This window comes from Heteronotia binoei, chromosome 3, assembly GCF_032191835.1.
Source record: "Heteronotia binoei isolate CCM8104 ecotype False Entrance Well chromosome 3, APGP_CSIRO_Hbin_v1, whole genome shotgun sequence".
NCBI lineage: Eukaryota > Metazoa > Chordata > Lepidosauria > Squamata > Gekkonidae > Heteronotia > Heteronotia binoei.
This window is the reverse complement of record NC_083225.1, coordinates 146,617,297-146,634,684: the sequence shown is the minus strand read 5'-3', so window position 1 is coordinate 146,634,684 and position 17,388 is coordinate 146,617,297. Positions and strand designations below refer to the sequence as shown.

The 17,388-nt window shown below is 40.7% G+C and overlaps 3 protein-coding genes across 4 annotated transcripts in view; 1 reads left to right on the top strand and 2 right to left on the bottom strand.

Annotated features, from left to right (window-relative positions):
* The window catches only part of ZBTB11 (zinc finger and BTB domain containing 11), a 32,284-nt gene extending 24,741 nt beyond the window's left edge, over nt 1–7,543 (bottom strand). Inside the window, exons 1-2 of the mRNA XM_060234585.1 lie at nt 7,195–7,543; nt 322–557 (exon numbers count right to left, since the gene is read on the bottom strand). Of these exons, the coding sequence (XP_060090568.1) occupies nt 322–557; nt 7,195–7,504 (546 nt within the window). The 5' untranslated portion in view covers nt 7,505–7,543. The remainder of the gene's footprint in view (nt 1–321; nt 558–7,194) is intronic.
* A 2,222-nt stretch (nt 7,544–9,765) lies between these two features.
* The window catches only part of RPL24 (ribosomal protein L24), a 362,759-nt gene continuing 355,136 nt past the window's right edge, over nt 9,766–17,388 (bottom strand). Inside the window, exons 1-6 of one of the 2 annotated variants that reach the window (XM_060234584.1) lie at nt 16,219–16,476; nt 16,008–16,083; nt 14,061–14,171; nt 12,632–12,768; nt 10,941–11,004; nt 9,766–9,892 (exon numbers count right to left, since the gene is read on the bottom strand). In XM_060234584.1, the coding sequence (XP_060090567.1) occupies nt 9,812–9,892; nt 10,941–11,004; nt 12,632–12,768; nt 14,061–14,171; nt 16,008–16,083; nt 16,219–16,223 (474 nt within the window). In that variant the 5' untranslated portion in view covers nt 16,224–16,476 and the 3' untranslated portion in view covers nt 9,766–9,811. Of the gene's footprint in view, nt 9,893–10,940; nt 11,005–12,631; nt 12,769–14,060; nt 14,172–16,007; nt 16,084–16,218; nt 16,477–17,388 lie in introns of those variants that run through there. The other variant, XM_060234583.1, reaches the window with a different exon arrangement.
* CEP97 (centrosomal protein 97) overlaps nt 16,386–17,388 on the top strand; it is a 34,651-nt gene continuing 33,648 nt past the window's right edge. The window contains exon 1 of the mRNA XM_060234580.1: nt 16,386–16,607. Within this exon, the coding sequence (XP_060090563.1) occupies nt 16,538–16,607 (70 nt within the window). The 5' untranslated portion in view covers nt 16,386–16,537. The remainder of the gene's footprint in view (nt 16,608–17,388) is intronic.

Genomic DNA, 17,388 nt, shown 5'->3' with positions numbered 1-17,388 from the left:
ATTGCATATATAATGTTAGAAGATGAGCAACAGAATGAGCCTGAGATGATATACTTGATGTTGTCAGGTTCAGTGATTATGTTGTCTGGGTATATGTGGCAGCAAAGCTGGCATCTGGGTTTATTGCAAGCTCTGGTACCAGCATCCATGTTTAGATTAGATGTATTATTATGAGTAAGGAGTTGTTGAAGACTGGGGGATTGTCTGTGGATAAGAAAAGGTTTACTCCCCAGTACCAATGCCCTTCAGTACTTTACATAGGAATAAGGGATGAAAATGTAAACTAACCTCCTGTACCAAGGTACTTTAAATGCAACTTACAAATACAAGCTCATGTTTGGCTATTGGCTTCTTTTTCACAGGCTTGGGTGATGCAGCTGGAAGTGATGCAGAATTACTTAATTCATCATCTGTTTCATTACTGTCTTCATGCAGAGCTGTGTCTAATCCAAGTTCTTCCAGCATTTCAGAAGGATCTGATAACGATCTGGAACGATCCAATTTTTCTTGGCACTTGCTACATTCTTTAATGTAATCTTTGACTTGCTTTAGAATACCTAAGGAAAAGCATAAAAATCTTTTTGAATTTTTACCTTTTTTTACACAGTAAAGGATGGCTTTGCTCATGGTCTTTCAGGTATCCTTAACAGTAAATTATGTTACCTAATCTTTTTTTTGTGGAACTGATTAGCATTCTATAGAAAAGTTTAACAACTTGCCAGTAACAAGGTTTCCTTCAAAGCAAGTGTTTCTAAGGCAAAGGCATTTATTCAACAGTACCTTTAAGACCTTTTAGTCAATTTTACTTTAATTTCAGTCAATGTTTTTCTTTCCATCAACAGCGGCTCCTTTTAATATCTGACTGCTCTTTCTGTATCTTATCCTTCAGTCAGAGGGGGGTGGAGTGGAGAGACAGGAAGAGCACACATACATCACTGTTAAAAGCTACTAATTCCCCCCCCCTCCCCGCAACCCAGAGGCTTTAAATGACACTTACAATGATGGTATGCAAACTCCGTTGAATTGAATTGAAGTGGACTTTCTGCCATTTAACTAAGAAAGATTGCAGCTTGAACATATGAAGTCCAACTAGCACAGTAGTTTACTGTAATGGACAATGAACCACCTCATTATACTATTTGCAGACTGGCAATGTCAGTATCTAAACTTGGAAACCCTTTGTGTATTATGTATGCCCTATGCAGGAAGACATATCCCCTCCCATAATCTGAAAAAAAACTTTACCTGAAAAAGATGGATTTATAAATTCTTGCCACCAAAAATGTTATAAAAGCCTATAAGGTATACAATATTTCTTGATCTAGGAAAACTTGTCAATTCCTTTAATTTTCCTTTTTTTAAAAACCCAAACTTTTACACTAAGTGTAACAGGGTTTTAAAAGCAAATTCTTAAGATTGGATCTAGCCAGTATTTTTGGTAAATACTGAATCACTGAATTCTGTTTCTTACTATAGCTCCAGTCCAACACAAGCTACACAATTTCTATCCTTTCAAGTCCCATGATGATCAGCATAGCCATTTTGGGTAGTTGAAGGACACCCCTCCACCTATTTTCACTGCAGAAAGGCTGGCTGGATCCGAACAACACCATTTATAAAAAGCTCAAATACTACATCGATTTTGTGGTACACACAAAGCCCAGAATATAACGAAATTATGGATTGGCACAAATTTCTTCTCTCCAAACTGAACACTTTCTACAGTATTTAATTTTTGTTGTTAAAATCGGGTACTTGCTAATTCTTTTTTAAACAAAAGGGCAAATGGATCAAAAAGTAACCACAGTTTGAAAATAAAAAAACATTTTATATAATAAGGTTGAACAGAAAGTCTTGCAATTATAAGAATGGGTTTCCTTTTAATTAACACAGTTTGTATAATGTCTCATAAGTCTAACAATAATATGATAATTCCAGGTAATATTTCTGTGGAATTGGATTTTGGAGCTGATGAGCAGAAATTAACTGTCCAGCTACTATTTGTGAATCCCAACAGATAATAACCCAGCCTTCTGTTAGGAACTGAGGGAATCAACAAACTAGTGCCAGCACTTTCCTACAGACCTTCCTACATAGTTTAGCTAGCATCAGGATTCCATGTATTGTTTGAGGACATCCAATCCTGCAAGATACACAGAAACTGCACTCCGCCCACCCACCTCCATTAATACATATGCCAGATCATCACAATTGTGCACCAAGCATAAACACAGTCCACATAACAAAATGTTGCAGAATTTTTAAATAATACAGAATTTCTCCTTTTGGGGTTCTGCCAGTCTCTTGTTGAATCAGCAGCATGGGAAACTCTTAGATTACACTTTGATTAGACCAATTTCAAAATCCCATTATTCCTCAAGAAGCATTCTTGAGCATAGAACTATCTTGTTTGCAAGAGCGTGTCCATTTTGCTACCTAAAACTGGACCAACCTTGGGCTGTAAGGCTTGAGCACCTTTGTAGCTGATGTTTGCTTTTAGAACCTCTATAAAATATTCAGCTGCATCTGTGTCTAAGCAGTAAGTTATCCCATACAAAGAGAGTAGACTTTGCAAATGCCATTTTCAATACTGACTATGGGCTGCTCATCAAGGCCCAGAGAAGATCCTGTACAGGTAATACAGAAATGCCTTACACCAGGGGTGGCCAACAGTAGCTCTCCAGATGTTTTTTGCCTACAACTCCCATCAGCCCCAGACACTGGCCATGCTGGCTGAGGCTGATGGGAGTTGTAGGCAAAAAAAAAACATCTGAAGAGCTACTGTTGGCCACCCCTGCCTTACACCACCACTACCCATAACTATTTGGTAGACTGGATGGGGGCATAGTCTACCTTCTTTTTTGCCACACATGCCACAGCTGCTATAGGATTTCTAAATGGGAACAGTCTCTCCTCTTAGTCATCTAAGAGATGATCCATGACACTGGGGAATCTGTGTCACTTCAGCTATGCCTGTTTTTATTTCAGGCATGTCAGCAGAGGTACAAAGTTGACCTGTGCACTAGCAGACTCCAATTGCTGGGTGCAAAGTGTCCATGGCTAGTGGTGGCCTTCAGGCCACAGTATGAATGTCCCTGGAGAATCTTTGTAACCTTTAGCTCTTCAAAAGATAATTGTCATATTGCAATCTTCTGTTCTTTTATTTTCAAAACAGAGTCAGCTATGCAACAGGCTAGAGAACAACCATTCTTATTTTCACTCCAAACACTTGAAAGAAGCTTCTTATTGAAATAGAATGGTCTCCCAAAAGTTTAAAGATCCACTGCAGCCAAAATGCATGACTATCCTAGACCCTTGCCAGTCCAGCTTCTGTCCGAGCCATGGGACGGAGACAGTGCTGGTCGCCTTGGTAGATGACCTCCAGCGGCATCTGGATCGAGGTGGTGTGGCGGTGCTGATGTTGTTAGATCTGTCAGCGGCGTTCGATACGGTCGACCATCAGCTACTGACCCGTCACCTCGCTGACATAGGGGTTAGGGGGTTGGCCTTACAATGGCTTTCCTCCTTCCTCAAGGGACGGGGAGAAAGGGTGGCAATCGGGAGTGAGCCTTTTTAGGATGGCCTTTGCGGACTGCTGATTGAAGGATTGCTGAACTAATGGATTCGCCTAAGTGACTTCCGCCTAAGTGATTTTCACCATTATGTTAACTGACAGAATAGAACCAGAAATACCACTGTTATTGTTAAATTATTGTTAAATGTAAATTAGAATGGTTTTTAAGACGAATGCTGATTTTAAAAGTTTTGTATAACTATTGTATGGATATGTTGTTAGCCGCCCTGAACCTGCCTAGGCGGGGATATAAATTTTATTATTATTATTACTATCCAAAAGCCCATCCTGCAGATGTGAACATAATTCAGCTAGCTGAGGACAGATACACTGAATGCATCTAACTGAGTGGATTCTAGTTCAGCACACGTTTACAAGCCACCATTTAGGTTTCCAGGTTATGTCGCCTTGAGCTCAGCAGGGTCCACGGGTTGTCCTGCCTGTGGCCCCTCTGAGTCAGGCGGGTGGAGGGGTGCCACAGATGTGACACCCCCAAAAAAGACCCTGAAGGGGTCTTCTTTCAGCATGGGACTTTTACAGCAAGTCAGGGATGCAGCGACGGCTGTTCCTGTTCTTCCTGTATGCCCTGAAGCTCCCCCCACCCCCGTCATGACAGCAAATACAGCAGAAAGAGGTGAACGCCCGAATGCTTGCTTTTCTTTCTTTCAATAAGCTTCTGATCTATCGCTTCTCTACCTCAAGCATGACAATTCTACGTGGCAAGTAAGTGTGCTTTTAATACCACTGGCTAATGGGTCGTTTTACATAACAACAAATGGCAGTTCAAAGGAAGGGAAAGAGGCTGATTGCAGCTCCACTCTCCCTGTGAATGAGGCTTCGAAAAGTTAAAGAACATTTTTAAACATTGGAAATAATCTGAATTAATCTGAAAATAGATACTTAAATCAACCTGGACTATAATTGAATATCTGTCAAAGAGGCTATTATTTGGTTGCAATATGGTCTGAACAAAAATGAGATACATTTTAGAGAGATTTCTCTTTGTCATTTGATTGAAATTGAAATGCTAACATTCAAAATCTCAGCTGGAGAAGATTTGGAAAGATGGACTATCTGGGTCTCTGAGCTACTTTTCAACTTGGATTAATAAACTGAGTTTGTTGACAGAGAAAAATGGCTTTGCCAAGCGAAATCTTTTATTAAAAAGACATTTTGAGCAGTATAAATTCTCTGAAGCAGGATCTTGGTTCATTGACTGAGTTGATTAAGAAACAAATGGGAGCTTTGATGCTGAAAGCTAGCGAAATCTCAAATCTACACGAGCAGAGTGTTAAAAAGAACCTGATGACATCTGTGGAAGTGAAAAGGGAGAGTGACCCGCTGGGAAACGAACAAAAGAAAACCAAAATGGAACCCTATGGCGCACTTAAAAAGACCGGAAATGGAGACAGATTGAAGTTATCTCGAGAAGAACAAAAGCTGTGGAATTCTTACTACGTTTACTGAGAGGGATGACTGCATTAAGGAGAAAGAAGGTGCATCTTAACAAAAAAAACATGATGTGGAAATTTTTCAGGAAGAAGGGTTTTTGAACTAGCTCTCTCTCTGTTGAGAGTCGGATATGGAACTTGTAATAGAACTGGTATGTGATTTTAAAAGGCTAAGTGAGACTTTTGGGCTATAATAAGTTGTTTTTCCTAGAGTAATATGGATATAAAAGCTAAAGGACTGAAAAGTTTTGAAAAAAATGTTATGTAAAAATAGTTAACTTAGATTAACTTTTAAGAAGGCAAAAAACATACTTATTTTGTAATCTGGTACATTTGTTTTTAATAGATAAAGATATTGGTTTTTTATGCTTATTATAATGATGATATTGTTAAACTAACAAGCTAGTCCGTATTTTGACTATGGTTGAATTAAGCAGTAAAACTAAGATGTGAAAATCTTTGAGAAAGAAAGATTTTTGAATTGTTGTTTCCACTGTGGGCAAATAGATACGGAATTTTTTTTTACTAAGAATTGATACGCGATTTTAAAAGGGTACGATTTTAAAGATGGGAAAGTCTTACAAAAATGTTATATAAATAGTTGATTTGGATCAATTGTTAAGAAGGTAGACTGCACAATTATTTTGTAATTTGGTAGATCTGTTTTTAGTATGTTTGTCTGAAGAAATTATCTATAATGACATAGATAAATTATTGTGTTCTATTTTTAGCTTGTTAAGGATAAAGATATTTGTTTTAGATTGTATTAAGGAGAGAGAAGGTGCATTTTAGCCATAAATCAGGATATAGAATTTTTTAGGAAGAAGGGTTTCTGAATTGTCGCTCTCTCTCTCTCTCTCTGGGTAGTTGGAACTCTCAATATGAACTGATGTATGATTTTTAAAGGTCAAGTGAGATTTTTGGGTTATATTAAGTTGCTTTTCCTAGAACAATAGGGATATAAGAGTTAAAGGATGGAAAATTTTGAGAAGAATTTTAAGGAAGAAAGGTCTTCAAAATGTTATATAAATAGTTAATCTGGATCAATTGTTAAAAAGGCAGACAGCACAATTACTTTGTAATCTGGCAGATCTGCTTTTAGTACGCTTGTTTGGAGAAACTGTTTGTACTGAGATAGATAAATTACTATGTTTTTTTTAGCTCGTTAAGGATAAAGATATGAATTTTACATGCTTATTTTAATGATGATATTGTTAAACTAACAAGTTAGTCTGTGCTTTCAATATGGTTAAATTCAGCCAGCCAGTTTTGTGTTGAGATTGTTCTGACTTTTTTGTACTTATATATGATGATGAAGAATTGTTTAGACTTGTATTTCAAGTAATAGTCCAGTAAAAAATTTATAATGAAAGACAAAGATGGTAAGATATACGGAGAACTTTATACTTCCAGGTAGAAAGAACTGGGTATTTTATTTGGAGGTAGAATTATAACTGATATATTTGTATTCTTCCTGGTTTCTGTTTTTCCCACTCTGTATAACCCCCTTCCCCTCTTTAGTGTATCTATGCCTGTGCTTCTTCTTTTTGTAGTTAAAATCAATAAACATTATAAAATCTGTACAAGCCACCATTTAATTTCAAATATGTGATAATCGTCCTCCCATAGTTACTTACTTGGAGTTCTTACTTCTCATGGGAATAACTATGTTAGTTTGTTAAAGGAAAAGTCAGAAGAATACTTTCATTTACTGGCAAGTCAACTTTCAGCCTGTTCATCAGACACATGAATTCTCAGTCAGTCGAGATCAGAACCAACTGCTGAGTAAAAACAGGTGGGATCGGGCTGTTCAGGAATAACACTGGATTCCCCGACAAGATAGCTGTAGGGCTTACTGAGATAACCTAGAGAGCTCTGGACACCTCAGACGAGCAATACTCATGCCAAGTATTACATTAAAGACCATCGCTTCCGCTGAGAAAAGTAAGCGAAAGGGAAGAGCCGCTCCCAGCGTAGCGAGCGTTCCCACCGAGGACACTTTGTGAGCGGAACCCTTTTTCCAGGGAGTTCATTCCAGGCGACCAGCAGCCCTTCCTCCGGGGCTCCGGGAACCTGTATCCAGCGCACATTCCGCCTGGACCAAGCGAGACAGCTCCCACGCTCGGCGCGTCCTCGTCCCTTCCCGCCAAGCAGGCACACCCCGCTCACCTCGCCACCAGTAGCGTCTGGAGAGGCGCTGCCATGTCTGCAGGCGGGTCCGGTGGGTGCCGTCGGCTTCCAGGTGCGCGGCCCGGATGAGGCGGGCGCGGCGATCGGCCTGCAGCACCACCTCGAGCTCGGCGAAGCGCTGCTGGTCCCGCTGCCGGCGCTGGTAGTAGAGGATGCCGCCGCGCACCACGTAGCAGGCGGCGGCCTTGCGGATCTTGCGCTTGGCGTTGCCTTCGGTGCCCGGCGCGTAGGGCTCGCGCTCGTTGGTCAGGTAGCGCAGGATGGCCAGGTAGCTCTCCTCGCTCGACATGGCAGGCAGGCGGGGGCGCCGAGGGCAGGGGAGGCCTCGGCCGGTCAAGGCAAGCGGGGCGCTGCTAATGGGGAAGGAGAGGAGGGGTGGGGAGCATTTGCGGTCCCTCACGGTAGATACCGGGGACGGGGGAAGCTTTGCCGAGGACAAGGTGGATTCGGGAGGGGGACGCTGCTACCCCAGGTATTCGAGAGATCGCGAATCTAAGCGGAGGGATAGGAAGGGGGGAGGGTTGCGCGAGACAAATAGGAAAAAGAGGGGAGGGGAGAGAGACCCAAGTCTAGACAGAGTCGAGCCTCAGGGGGTGGAACTGGAGTTTCGCAGTCCGCGGCGACGGGCGGGAGGAAGAAGCTCGGGCAGCAGGATCAACGGAAAGACAAAATGGCTGCTGCACAAGCGGAAGTGAGGTCCGGGAAAATGTGGACCAGCTCTTTGCGGAGATGAGAGGGGGAGTGGTTTAAGGGAGTGCGCGCCATGTTGGAACTGGGCAGACGCTACCGATTGAGAGGCCGCTTCCGTGAATGCCGCTATGGACCCAGCTTTAACAATCGCCACCATCTTTGCATTGGGCAAAACTACCCACGGCGCTCTCCCCAGTAAATTGAGTGAAAATAGTCTTATAGAAATAGGAACATTGTGGACTACCGATTTTTTTTTGTTCCAAGTGGAAACTCGTAAGGATATCTTGTCAGGGGTTGTGTGTTGACAATACTATTCAGCTACAAAATGCCTTCTGTCAAGATGTGTACTTAACATAGTTAATGCTGAGATTCACTTTAGGAATAAAATTAGGCATTTCATATGGTTGGTTCTAATACTTTTATCTACAATTAAATGATTTTCTAAAATAAGATGCCTCCTCCTAAGTTAAAGGCCAGTTTTAAATGGCATTTTTTACTCAAACTAGTTAATGGTACCAGCATTCTCTCCTATGGAAAATAAGGCATAATCCGGTGCAATACCAGGTTGATCTGAAATCATGTTTGCCTTGAAACTACCGGTATTTAAACATAGCAATGCATCGCATTAGGTGATATTCCTGATCTGGTTGGCCTCCCTGGCTGTGCTAGGAATTGGAATAAAAACTGCCATCCCTATGAGATATCATGATGTGAGATGGCTAGGCTGGGCAATATGTGATGTCATGGTAATCTGAGTGCTGTTGAGTTGTCTGTTTATAAACTGTTTTTATTGTTTTATTATATGTTGTACTCTGCCCTAAGCCCTACAGGGAATGGGCAGAATAGAAATTTACTAAAATAAATATTTTTTCATCTAGGAAAAAAGACAGTTCACAATCCAGATACAGGGGTGGATCCAACCAGCTGTTCCACTCAGTCTCACCCAACTATAGCTGTTTATCAGGACTTTTTGTCCATGCAGAACTCATGATCCCCAGCATAACCTTTTTGGGGTGGTCAAGGAGGGACCCCCCCTTCCCACTTTCATCAGCAGAAAAGCTATCTACTATCTGAACCATGCCAGGGCATTTTGTGACAGTATCACTTTCAACTACTGATTTACAGGCTGATGCCAAAAATAATAATGTAAGAACATAAGAGCCCTGCTGGATCAGATCAGTAGTCAATCTAGTCCAGCATCCTGTCTCACATAGTGGCCAACCAGATTGTATGGAGGACCAAAAAGGCATAGAGGCTTTCCCTTGATGTTGCTGCCTGGTTCTGGGATTCAGAGGTTTACTGCCTCAGAAAGTGGAGGTTCCCCTCAATCACCATGGCATGTAACCATTGATAGATTAAGCCTATCTAATCCTTTTTAAAGCTGCGGCCATCACTACATCCTCCAGCAGCAAATTCCACATTTTAATTACTCTCTATAAAGCAGTAACTTCCCTATATACCTTATTCTTACCAATTCCCAAATGAACAAGTATCCACTCAGACAACACCCCCCCCCAAATACCTGGAATGAAACAGCCTAGGCTACACTTACACTAAGCAATATTATAGGGAATTCATAGTCACTGTTTAGCTTCAGAGTGACTCCAACATGGAATATGTAGGTAAGAGGTTTTCCTTGGTATCTTTTTGCAGGTCTATAATGGAACTGTCATATCAATGGACTTTTTCAATATTCAGTTTTGCAACAGCACATCCCCCATCAGACATATTCTGTTGACTTCATCTTTACAGAAGACTTCGTCACTACACATTCTTCCTATTATTCACTCATATAAAGTCTAAAACACTTTAAATAATTCTAAGTTTAAAAGTTGCACAAAATCAAGTCACACATACAAGTTACAAGTCAAACATTTATTTGACATAACCAAAATGCCATGGCAAGTTAGCGTTTTCCACCAACACGAGGAGCAGATACTTTCACTGGCTTCACAATCTTCTGCTTTGGTGCAGCCTTTGAAGGTGCCTGTCGATTGAAAATAAGATATTAATCATGATATACAATTAACATATGGCCACATGGTATGGACTTCCCTAGGGAACCACTAAGCTGGACTGGCCAGCTTTCACCCACTTTCTCCTTGTCAAGGTATTCAACTAGAGAATATCCCGTAATGTAACCCCCCCCTCCCCCAACAACTGGCATAACATGATGCTAAACTGCATCCATGGGATTGGCAAGCCTGGAAAACAAGAAAGCAACCTTCTAATTTTCAATTTATTTCCTAGATGGTTTAAAAATACTGTGGTACTGTACGGCTGTGGTCCCTCAGCTGTTGACTAGGAGAGAAATGAATACAGTCTGAAAACTGTACCTGCTATACTATACTTGATTTGAAAGCGCACAAAAAGCATTTTGAGACTCTAGAATAAGACTGGTCAATTCTATGAGTGCCTTTTTTAGAACAAAGTTCCATGAAGTTCAGAAAAGCAAACATTAAAAGCAACTAAAATAAATAGTTGAGCTTTGACCAAACACTTTCACAACCAAATTTTTATGATTTAAACTATTACTAATTACTCATTAAGTAAACAAAAATGTTAAATTGAAGGGTTACAATCACTCTTCTTGTTGTCATTGTTACTTAGAAATGTCACTGAAAAAAATACACAGGCATGCAGCTCATTTATGTATTTAATTCAACTTTTATACTGCTCTCCCCTCAAACAGGCTCAGGAATCAAACAGCCTAGCTGTCACAACACAATTATAAAACTATAAGTAAAAACAGACTACAATACAGATCTAATTAAACTTAATCTGACCCCAACAATGGCACCATAATACAGTTATAGCCCCCAGTTTGTAATTAAATTAACTGTTAATGGGGGACGGAAGTGGAAGCAGTTTGCAAGGCAGATAGTTGTTAATACTGTTAGCCATTAAAACTGTTGCTGTTGTCAACCTTTTGCTCAGCAAAACATCTCTGCCTTGCAGGCCCTGCAGAATTGTAATAGATCCACAGAGACAGGCAGAGTTCCACCAAGTTGGAGCCATTTGTTGCTGTGCCTCACCTTTGTTGTGGAAGGTACTGCCTTCTTTGTCGCCTGCTTAGCTTTTTTTGCTTCCTTGGCAGCTCTGTAAATTATTTACAAAATGATAATTAATCAGCTTACCAACACTCCAGAATGGTCAAGGAAATGGGCAACAAAAACTGGCATTTCTACTCAGGTGTACTATGTGTATGTTGTCCAAAAAACACAAAACTTTATTACAATGTAGCAGCCATTTGATACCTTATTATATAAGCATATAAAGAACAATGCTGTTTTTTTAGTTACGGGGTTGGATGCCAGGGAGGATTTTCATGGATGGAAGAAGGGAGCAATTTCTGCTGATTCCTCCTCCTACAGCCCCTATACTGTTCCTGAGTGGCCTCTATCACCTAGGAGTATTTTGTGTTGAAGTGGAAGGAGGAATGTGAGGAAATCATGCTCCATGAACATTACTGATGAATTCAAGTCATTCGTTTGTATTTGACCATGGCTTTTACTGTGACAAGCATCCCTCTCCTCATTGGTAGACATCAGCTGCACTTCACTGAGTGCTCAGTGCGCCTCTGAAGCAGAGTGACTATGAGGAATCAACTCTCAACCCTTTCTCCAAGTCCAAATTTAAGATGATGGCTAGAGATAGCCAGCTAGCTAGCTGATGCTGCTCCGAACTTCTTGAAAGCAGTGAGTGAGCTCCAGCTGTCCTCCTAAACTTAAGGAAACTGTACTTGCAGTTGTGCTTTGTTTCAACCATGTTCCATGTACCTCCAAAGCTCAGTTTGATGTCAGAGAAAACCTTCCCTGGTGCCCCATTAGGGGAGGGTTATGGCTTTTAAAAATCTGTTATTTATAATCTTGCCTTTTTTTATTTTATTACATTTATATTCTGCCTAATGGGCTCAGGGCGGCTAACAACAGTTAAAACAACATAGTGTTAAAATAGAGTTACAATAAAATCATTAAAACATTTCAAACGGCTCATATAGGTCAAACATATAATACAGGTTCAGGTTCACTCCCTAAGATCCAAGATGACGGATTTCGTATTGAGTGCTACATATAGTGATGTTCTCTCTCTCTCTCTTATGGTGCTCTGCATTCGTACTGGGATAGGTTCAGGTGTCAATGCTTTCTTATAGGGACTCATGGTGGATTACATTTAATGAGTAAGTACAATCAACAAAGTGGGACATTCAATAACCAGGGCATTAGGATATCAGAAGTCTGGAACCAACCAGAAAGAACTGAAGCAGAATATTCACATGACATATTTAGTGGTACAGAAATTACATAACAGGATCCCACTTACAAAAAGCTATACACAGCAGTATAGATAGACTACAAATCCCAATAATTTATCCAAGTTTGTGAACCATTTTGTACAATGCAACCCTATTACCTGAACAGAAAAACCCTCTTGAATAGTTAAGTTTTGCATAATTTGTGAAAGGAGAGTGGGAGCTTTCCAGACCTTCTGAGGCAGACCATTCCATAAGGTGGAAGCCACAACAGAGAATGCACACGATCCTGCTTATCACAAGTTTTGCTTGGCTACGGCATGCTAAAATTTTCAGATGCCCATATTTTCATACGCAGTATTAGAATATAGAGTCATGCTTATGGATAGTCAATCAGCACAGCACAACTAGAAAACCAGAGAATTACTGGAAATAAATTAACCTTGTTGATACTAAGGAAATGTTATTACTCACCTAATGGCTTGCTCCCTTTGGGCCTTTCGTACTTCAGGTTTCTGATTTCTCTTTGCCATTATTTCAGCCAAAGAGGCACCTGTGATTGCTCTATGGCCCTTGACAGCACGTCGTGTACGTTTCTTTTGCACCTCTTCCTAAACCACGGGGGGAAAGAATTGTTAAACATCTATCCACACTATAAGAACAGAGGACCTTATTAAGCGTATCACTTCTGAACAGTCTTTGACTCAAAATACAGGTAGTGCTTAAGGAGTGCTACATACAAGGTTTTTTTTTTAAAAAGTAAGATCTCTTATTCTCTTGGTAGCTTCTCTTTTAACCTAAGCTAAAATAGCTTACATTCTGAATAAAACTTAGTTGGTCTTAAAGGTGCACTTGTTTACTGCTTTGTTCTAAGCTAAAATTGGTATCCCTAGTGTAGAACAGCTATAAGTGCCCTGCCCTCCCCTGCATAAATTATATCCAGAGCCACATCCTTGCTGCTTTACAGTTACAATTTTTTTTAACAAGCTTGTATCAACTAATACAAAAGTAACTGCTGAGGAGCCAACTGCATGACATTAAGTGGTGTCAAGTTTATCAAATGCCAACCTTACCTACACTTTCAACTGCTGCCTAAGAAAAAAGAGCTGTCTATAAATGACAACAGTTAATTCCAATGGGGGTCCTCCACTGCTGGATCATGTTCCTCTGCTGCCAGACACATCTGCTCATGCAATCTTTTAATGATTCAAGAAGGACTTAGTATCAGATAAATGTACAATGCTGCTGAAGACACTCCCCACAACATACGAAAAAGTACAAATGGAAACGAAGAATAGGTTTGGCTCTAACAAAGCAAGAAAGCCAGTGGCCACAAATCCATGGGAAAACCCCATCAGATCCAAGCCCAAAGTTTAAAGATATGCTAAAGGACATACAATGGCAACATGTGGACTGAACCCAGTTTGAATCTCATAAGTACATAAATAGGAGCCCACATATTCTCCAAAATCATAACACTCAATCCAGTTGACTCTCTTCCCCCCCTTCGGCTTTAAAGCATATATTTAATGTCTTTTCCTTAAACTGGCTAAAACTGTTAAGCTAATTAACTACGTTTGTTTATAGAACAGTACTGAATAGGTTTCCAATCCCAAGTGGTCCTCTCCTTTTGATTATACACTAAAAACATTCTCTCTTGTGACAGGTTTGATGCTTTTTATTTTCATGAAAGCTGTTACTAACAAGTATCTGGTGTTGAACACCATCCAGTGACTGCAAAAGATTATGAAAGGACTGTACACACAAATGCTGTCTGGCTTAACTCAAGTATCATGCAGCTAAATCAAGTCTCCAAACTCAGTAATCAATACAAAGCAGCATGATCATCCTGCATACCATTTTCAATCTCAGGAAATAGTGACATAAGCTACAATATACTTACAGACTGCCCTTTCTTGTGCTTGCGCCGGTACAGAACAGTCCAGTTGATCTGACGGGGATTTCTCTTGGAGAGGAATGCTGACTCACATTTTGCATTAAGAAACTGGAAAACCTGCAACAGAATCATTGTTAAATCAGTTATTTAGGATTCAGTTTGCATGCCAGAAATATAGCACACTACTCTGATATAGAATTAAAGCCTCCTAAAACAGTAAGCTTTAACCTTTCAGATCATGGGCCCATCTTCAGACCAAAAATACAATAGTGAAACATTTTCTTAATATTCTGTACATTTAATGATAATGGTGGTGATTTAAAACATCTTAGATCAGGAAATGTGTCAATCCCAATAATCTACTACCTAAGACAGCAGAGTATAAAATTTTGAGCTCTGAATGCTCCCACTAAAACAAGAAAATAATTATTGCTAAAAGAATGTGTAACTATGTTTATTTCTTATTTATTTATTTTATTTATTTGGTTTACTTATATTCTGCCCTTTCCCAGATGGACTCAGGGCAGATCACATACAGATAAAAAACCAGGCACATATAATAAAATCAATAAAAACCAATAAATACAATTTAAAACAACAGCATTACATCAACATTAAGTAGCAGAGGCGGGCGGCACATAGTGCAACTTTAGGTGTAATCATTCAGTGGCTCGAATATAAAAGTTCAGATGATAGATCACTGGGGGGGGCAGCTAATGGTACAGGCAACAGAGTAGAGGACGCCCACCTGCCTCAGCTAAATGCCTGGCGAAACAGATCTGTCTTGCAGGCCCTGCGGAAGGGTAACAAATCCTGCAGAGCCTGCACCTCCACTGGGAGCTGATTCCACCAGGTTGGGGCCTAGTTGAGGCAAGTCACAGGTCCTTGGGGCCAGGGATGACCAGAAGCCCTTTGGGGCTCATATGGGGAGAGGCGGTTCTGCATGTTATAAACAATAAGCATTTGCATCTCATTACGAACTGCTACCTCCTAAACCTATTAGTTACAGCAGTGCTTCTCAAACTGTGGGTTAGGCCCCAAAAGAAATCAGCATACCAAGAATTAAAATGGGAAGCTAGAAAAGGTGGTTCTGAAATGTTTGATGCAAATCTGGACTTGTATTTAGTTTCAGTGACTGCCTGTAAGAAGGTTGGATCTCAGATCTGTTAAAGAACTTTCAGTCAAAAGAATTAAGTACTGTCTACTGTTCAGTAACATTATACATTATTAATTTTTAAACTTCAATATTAACTGACGCAACACTCTTATTATGTGTGTGTATGTGTGTGTGCACGCGCACAGGGGGATAGGATAGATTTACTTTGCAAATGGATCCAAAAACCTGAGCAAATTTAAAGTGTGGCCTGCTTTTAAAAAAAGGCTTTTAACCACTGACTAATAGCATTGCTCCATCAAACTTTCAACTATACAACGTTTGAAGCAGTAATAAAATAAATCATGTTTAAAAATGGGTCCAAAAATTCTAGGAAAATTGTTTTCCCAAACAAATTGTACAGTGGCGATCACAGTACTTATCACAACATAATTTTCTAGGTTAACCAGCTCACACATTATGATGCTCTCAAGAACGTATATGTAACTTGAATTGAGACTGTCTGGGTTGCACTGAAAGTTGGTGATGTGCAGATGTCAGTATTTGAAATTGGGCCTAAAGAGACTAAATACTCATTTATAGATTACTTTTCAACAACCTGGCTTTCAGCCTTTCCCACGTCACAAGTATCCCCCTCTGAGCTCCTTAGTAGGAAGGGCAAGAATAAGAAACGAGGTAGGTCTTTAAACGGCTACCAACTCGTTTTCGTGTAAACGTCAACCCATCATAAAACTCCTACAGTCACAGTACATAAGAAATAACCAGGGGCAGAGATAGTTGAGAAACCACACCGAAGACTCAACAAAAGCCACAACTACCGTAAAAATTTCTTCCCTTACCTTGCCATCCGTGCGCGCGTAGCGGCGGCCATGGCCCGGATATATCTTGTACCCGCTGAAGCTGCACAACTCGACCCTACATCGCGAGAAAGGGCCAACAAGAAAGAAAAAAAGGTTAGCAAGCCGAAAAACACCGATGGTAGCTGCCTACCGGCGCTCTAAGCGGAGGATGGCTCCGGATTAAGCCCTCGAAAAAGAACCCGGTTCTTACTTCATAATGACAGCAACCGCTCCAGCAGCGGCAACTCCAACGGCGAAAAGGAAGAGAGGTTCATGGGAAACCGGATTCTATTACTGCCGTGATGTATTATGGGAAAATTCCCCTGTTCATGGAGCATCATGGGATACTTTTTAACGCAGTTCGGGAGTGGTGAAAATGTTCAGAAATCACATTTAATGATGCCTCGACGTTTTGATAGATTCCTAGTTTTATAGTAAATCTTTAGAAAATATTTTTCTGCGGTATTTTAACCAGCCAATCAGCATTCAGCACACGCCCGGTTGCCTAGTGTTGTTAACAAGCGGGAAGTATGGCGGCGGCAAGTGCAGCTGCAGCAGGCTTATCTTCGAGGACGGAGGCTACTCAGTCACCTATGGGCGGTAGGGAAAGCACTGAGGGGACCCTAATAGAGGTGCAGGGAGAACTATTATTGTGGGGTTGGGTGTGGGGCAGTCAAGCACTTATCTCTCACGGGGATGAGATAGAGCGAGGGATGGTAGTGTCGTGTGGTGGCTCATGGGGGTTGTAGTTTTTTCTCTCTAATGTCTTCATTTAATGTCTTCAGTTATTTTAGAACTGGACTATAAATCCCAGAGGACCTTGCGGGGTGGCCGTTTTCTTTATTTTGGGGAGCGGGCGTTGTGCTTTTACAACAATGGGGTTGTTTGAAGCCGAGGTGAAAGCTATGTTGCACTTTTGTTGATACGAGGGTTTAGCATAGCAAATACAAATGAGCACTAGTTGTCTCCAAACAGTTTTTTCTCGGCTGCCTCAGAGTCTATACGTAATCGTCAAATCGGTGTTTAGCGGCAGGTGAGATCAGCTATAGAAGCATCGGAGACAATAGTTTGAAGGACGGGTATTGCTATCTTTTCTTACTAGACTTTGTCTATTGCTTGAAAAGGTGTTCTGATCTTGGTTAGAATGGAAGACTGGCTGAAGCTTTTGAGTTACCTTGTAAACTAGTTTATTTCTTGTCTGAGTGCCATTGTCACAGCTGAACTGCAGAACATTGTTCTAAGGAAACACTCATGATGAAGGCCTCTGAGCATGTATGGAGTGCCCTGTCGCCATAACTGAACCATCAGACTCATCGCCAAGTAGTTAAGAAGAGAAAAAGGGCTCACTTTTATGAAAATGTAATATCCAGGCATGAATCCC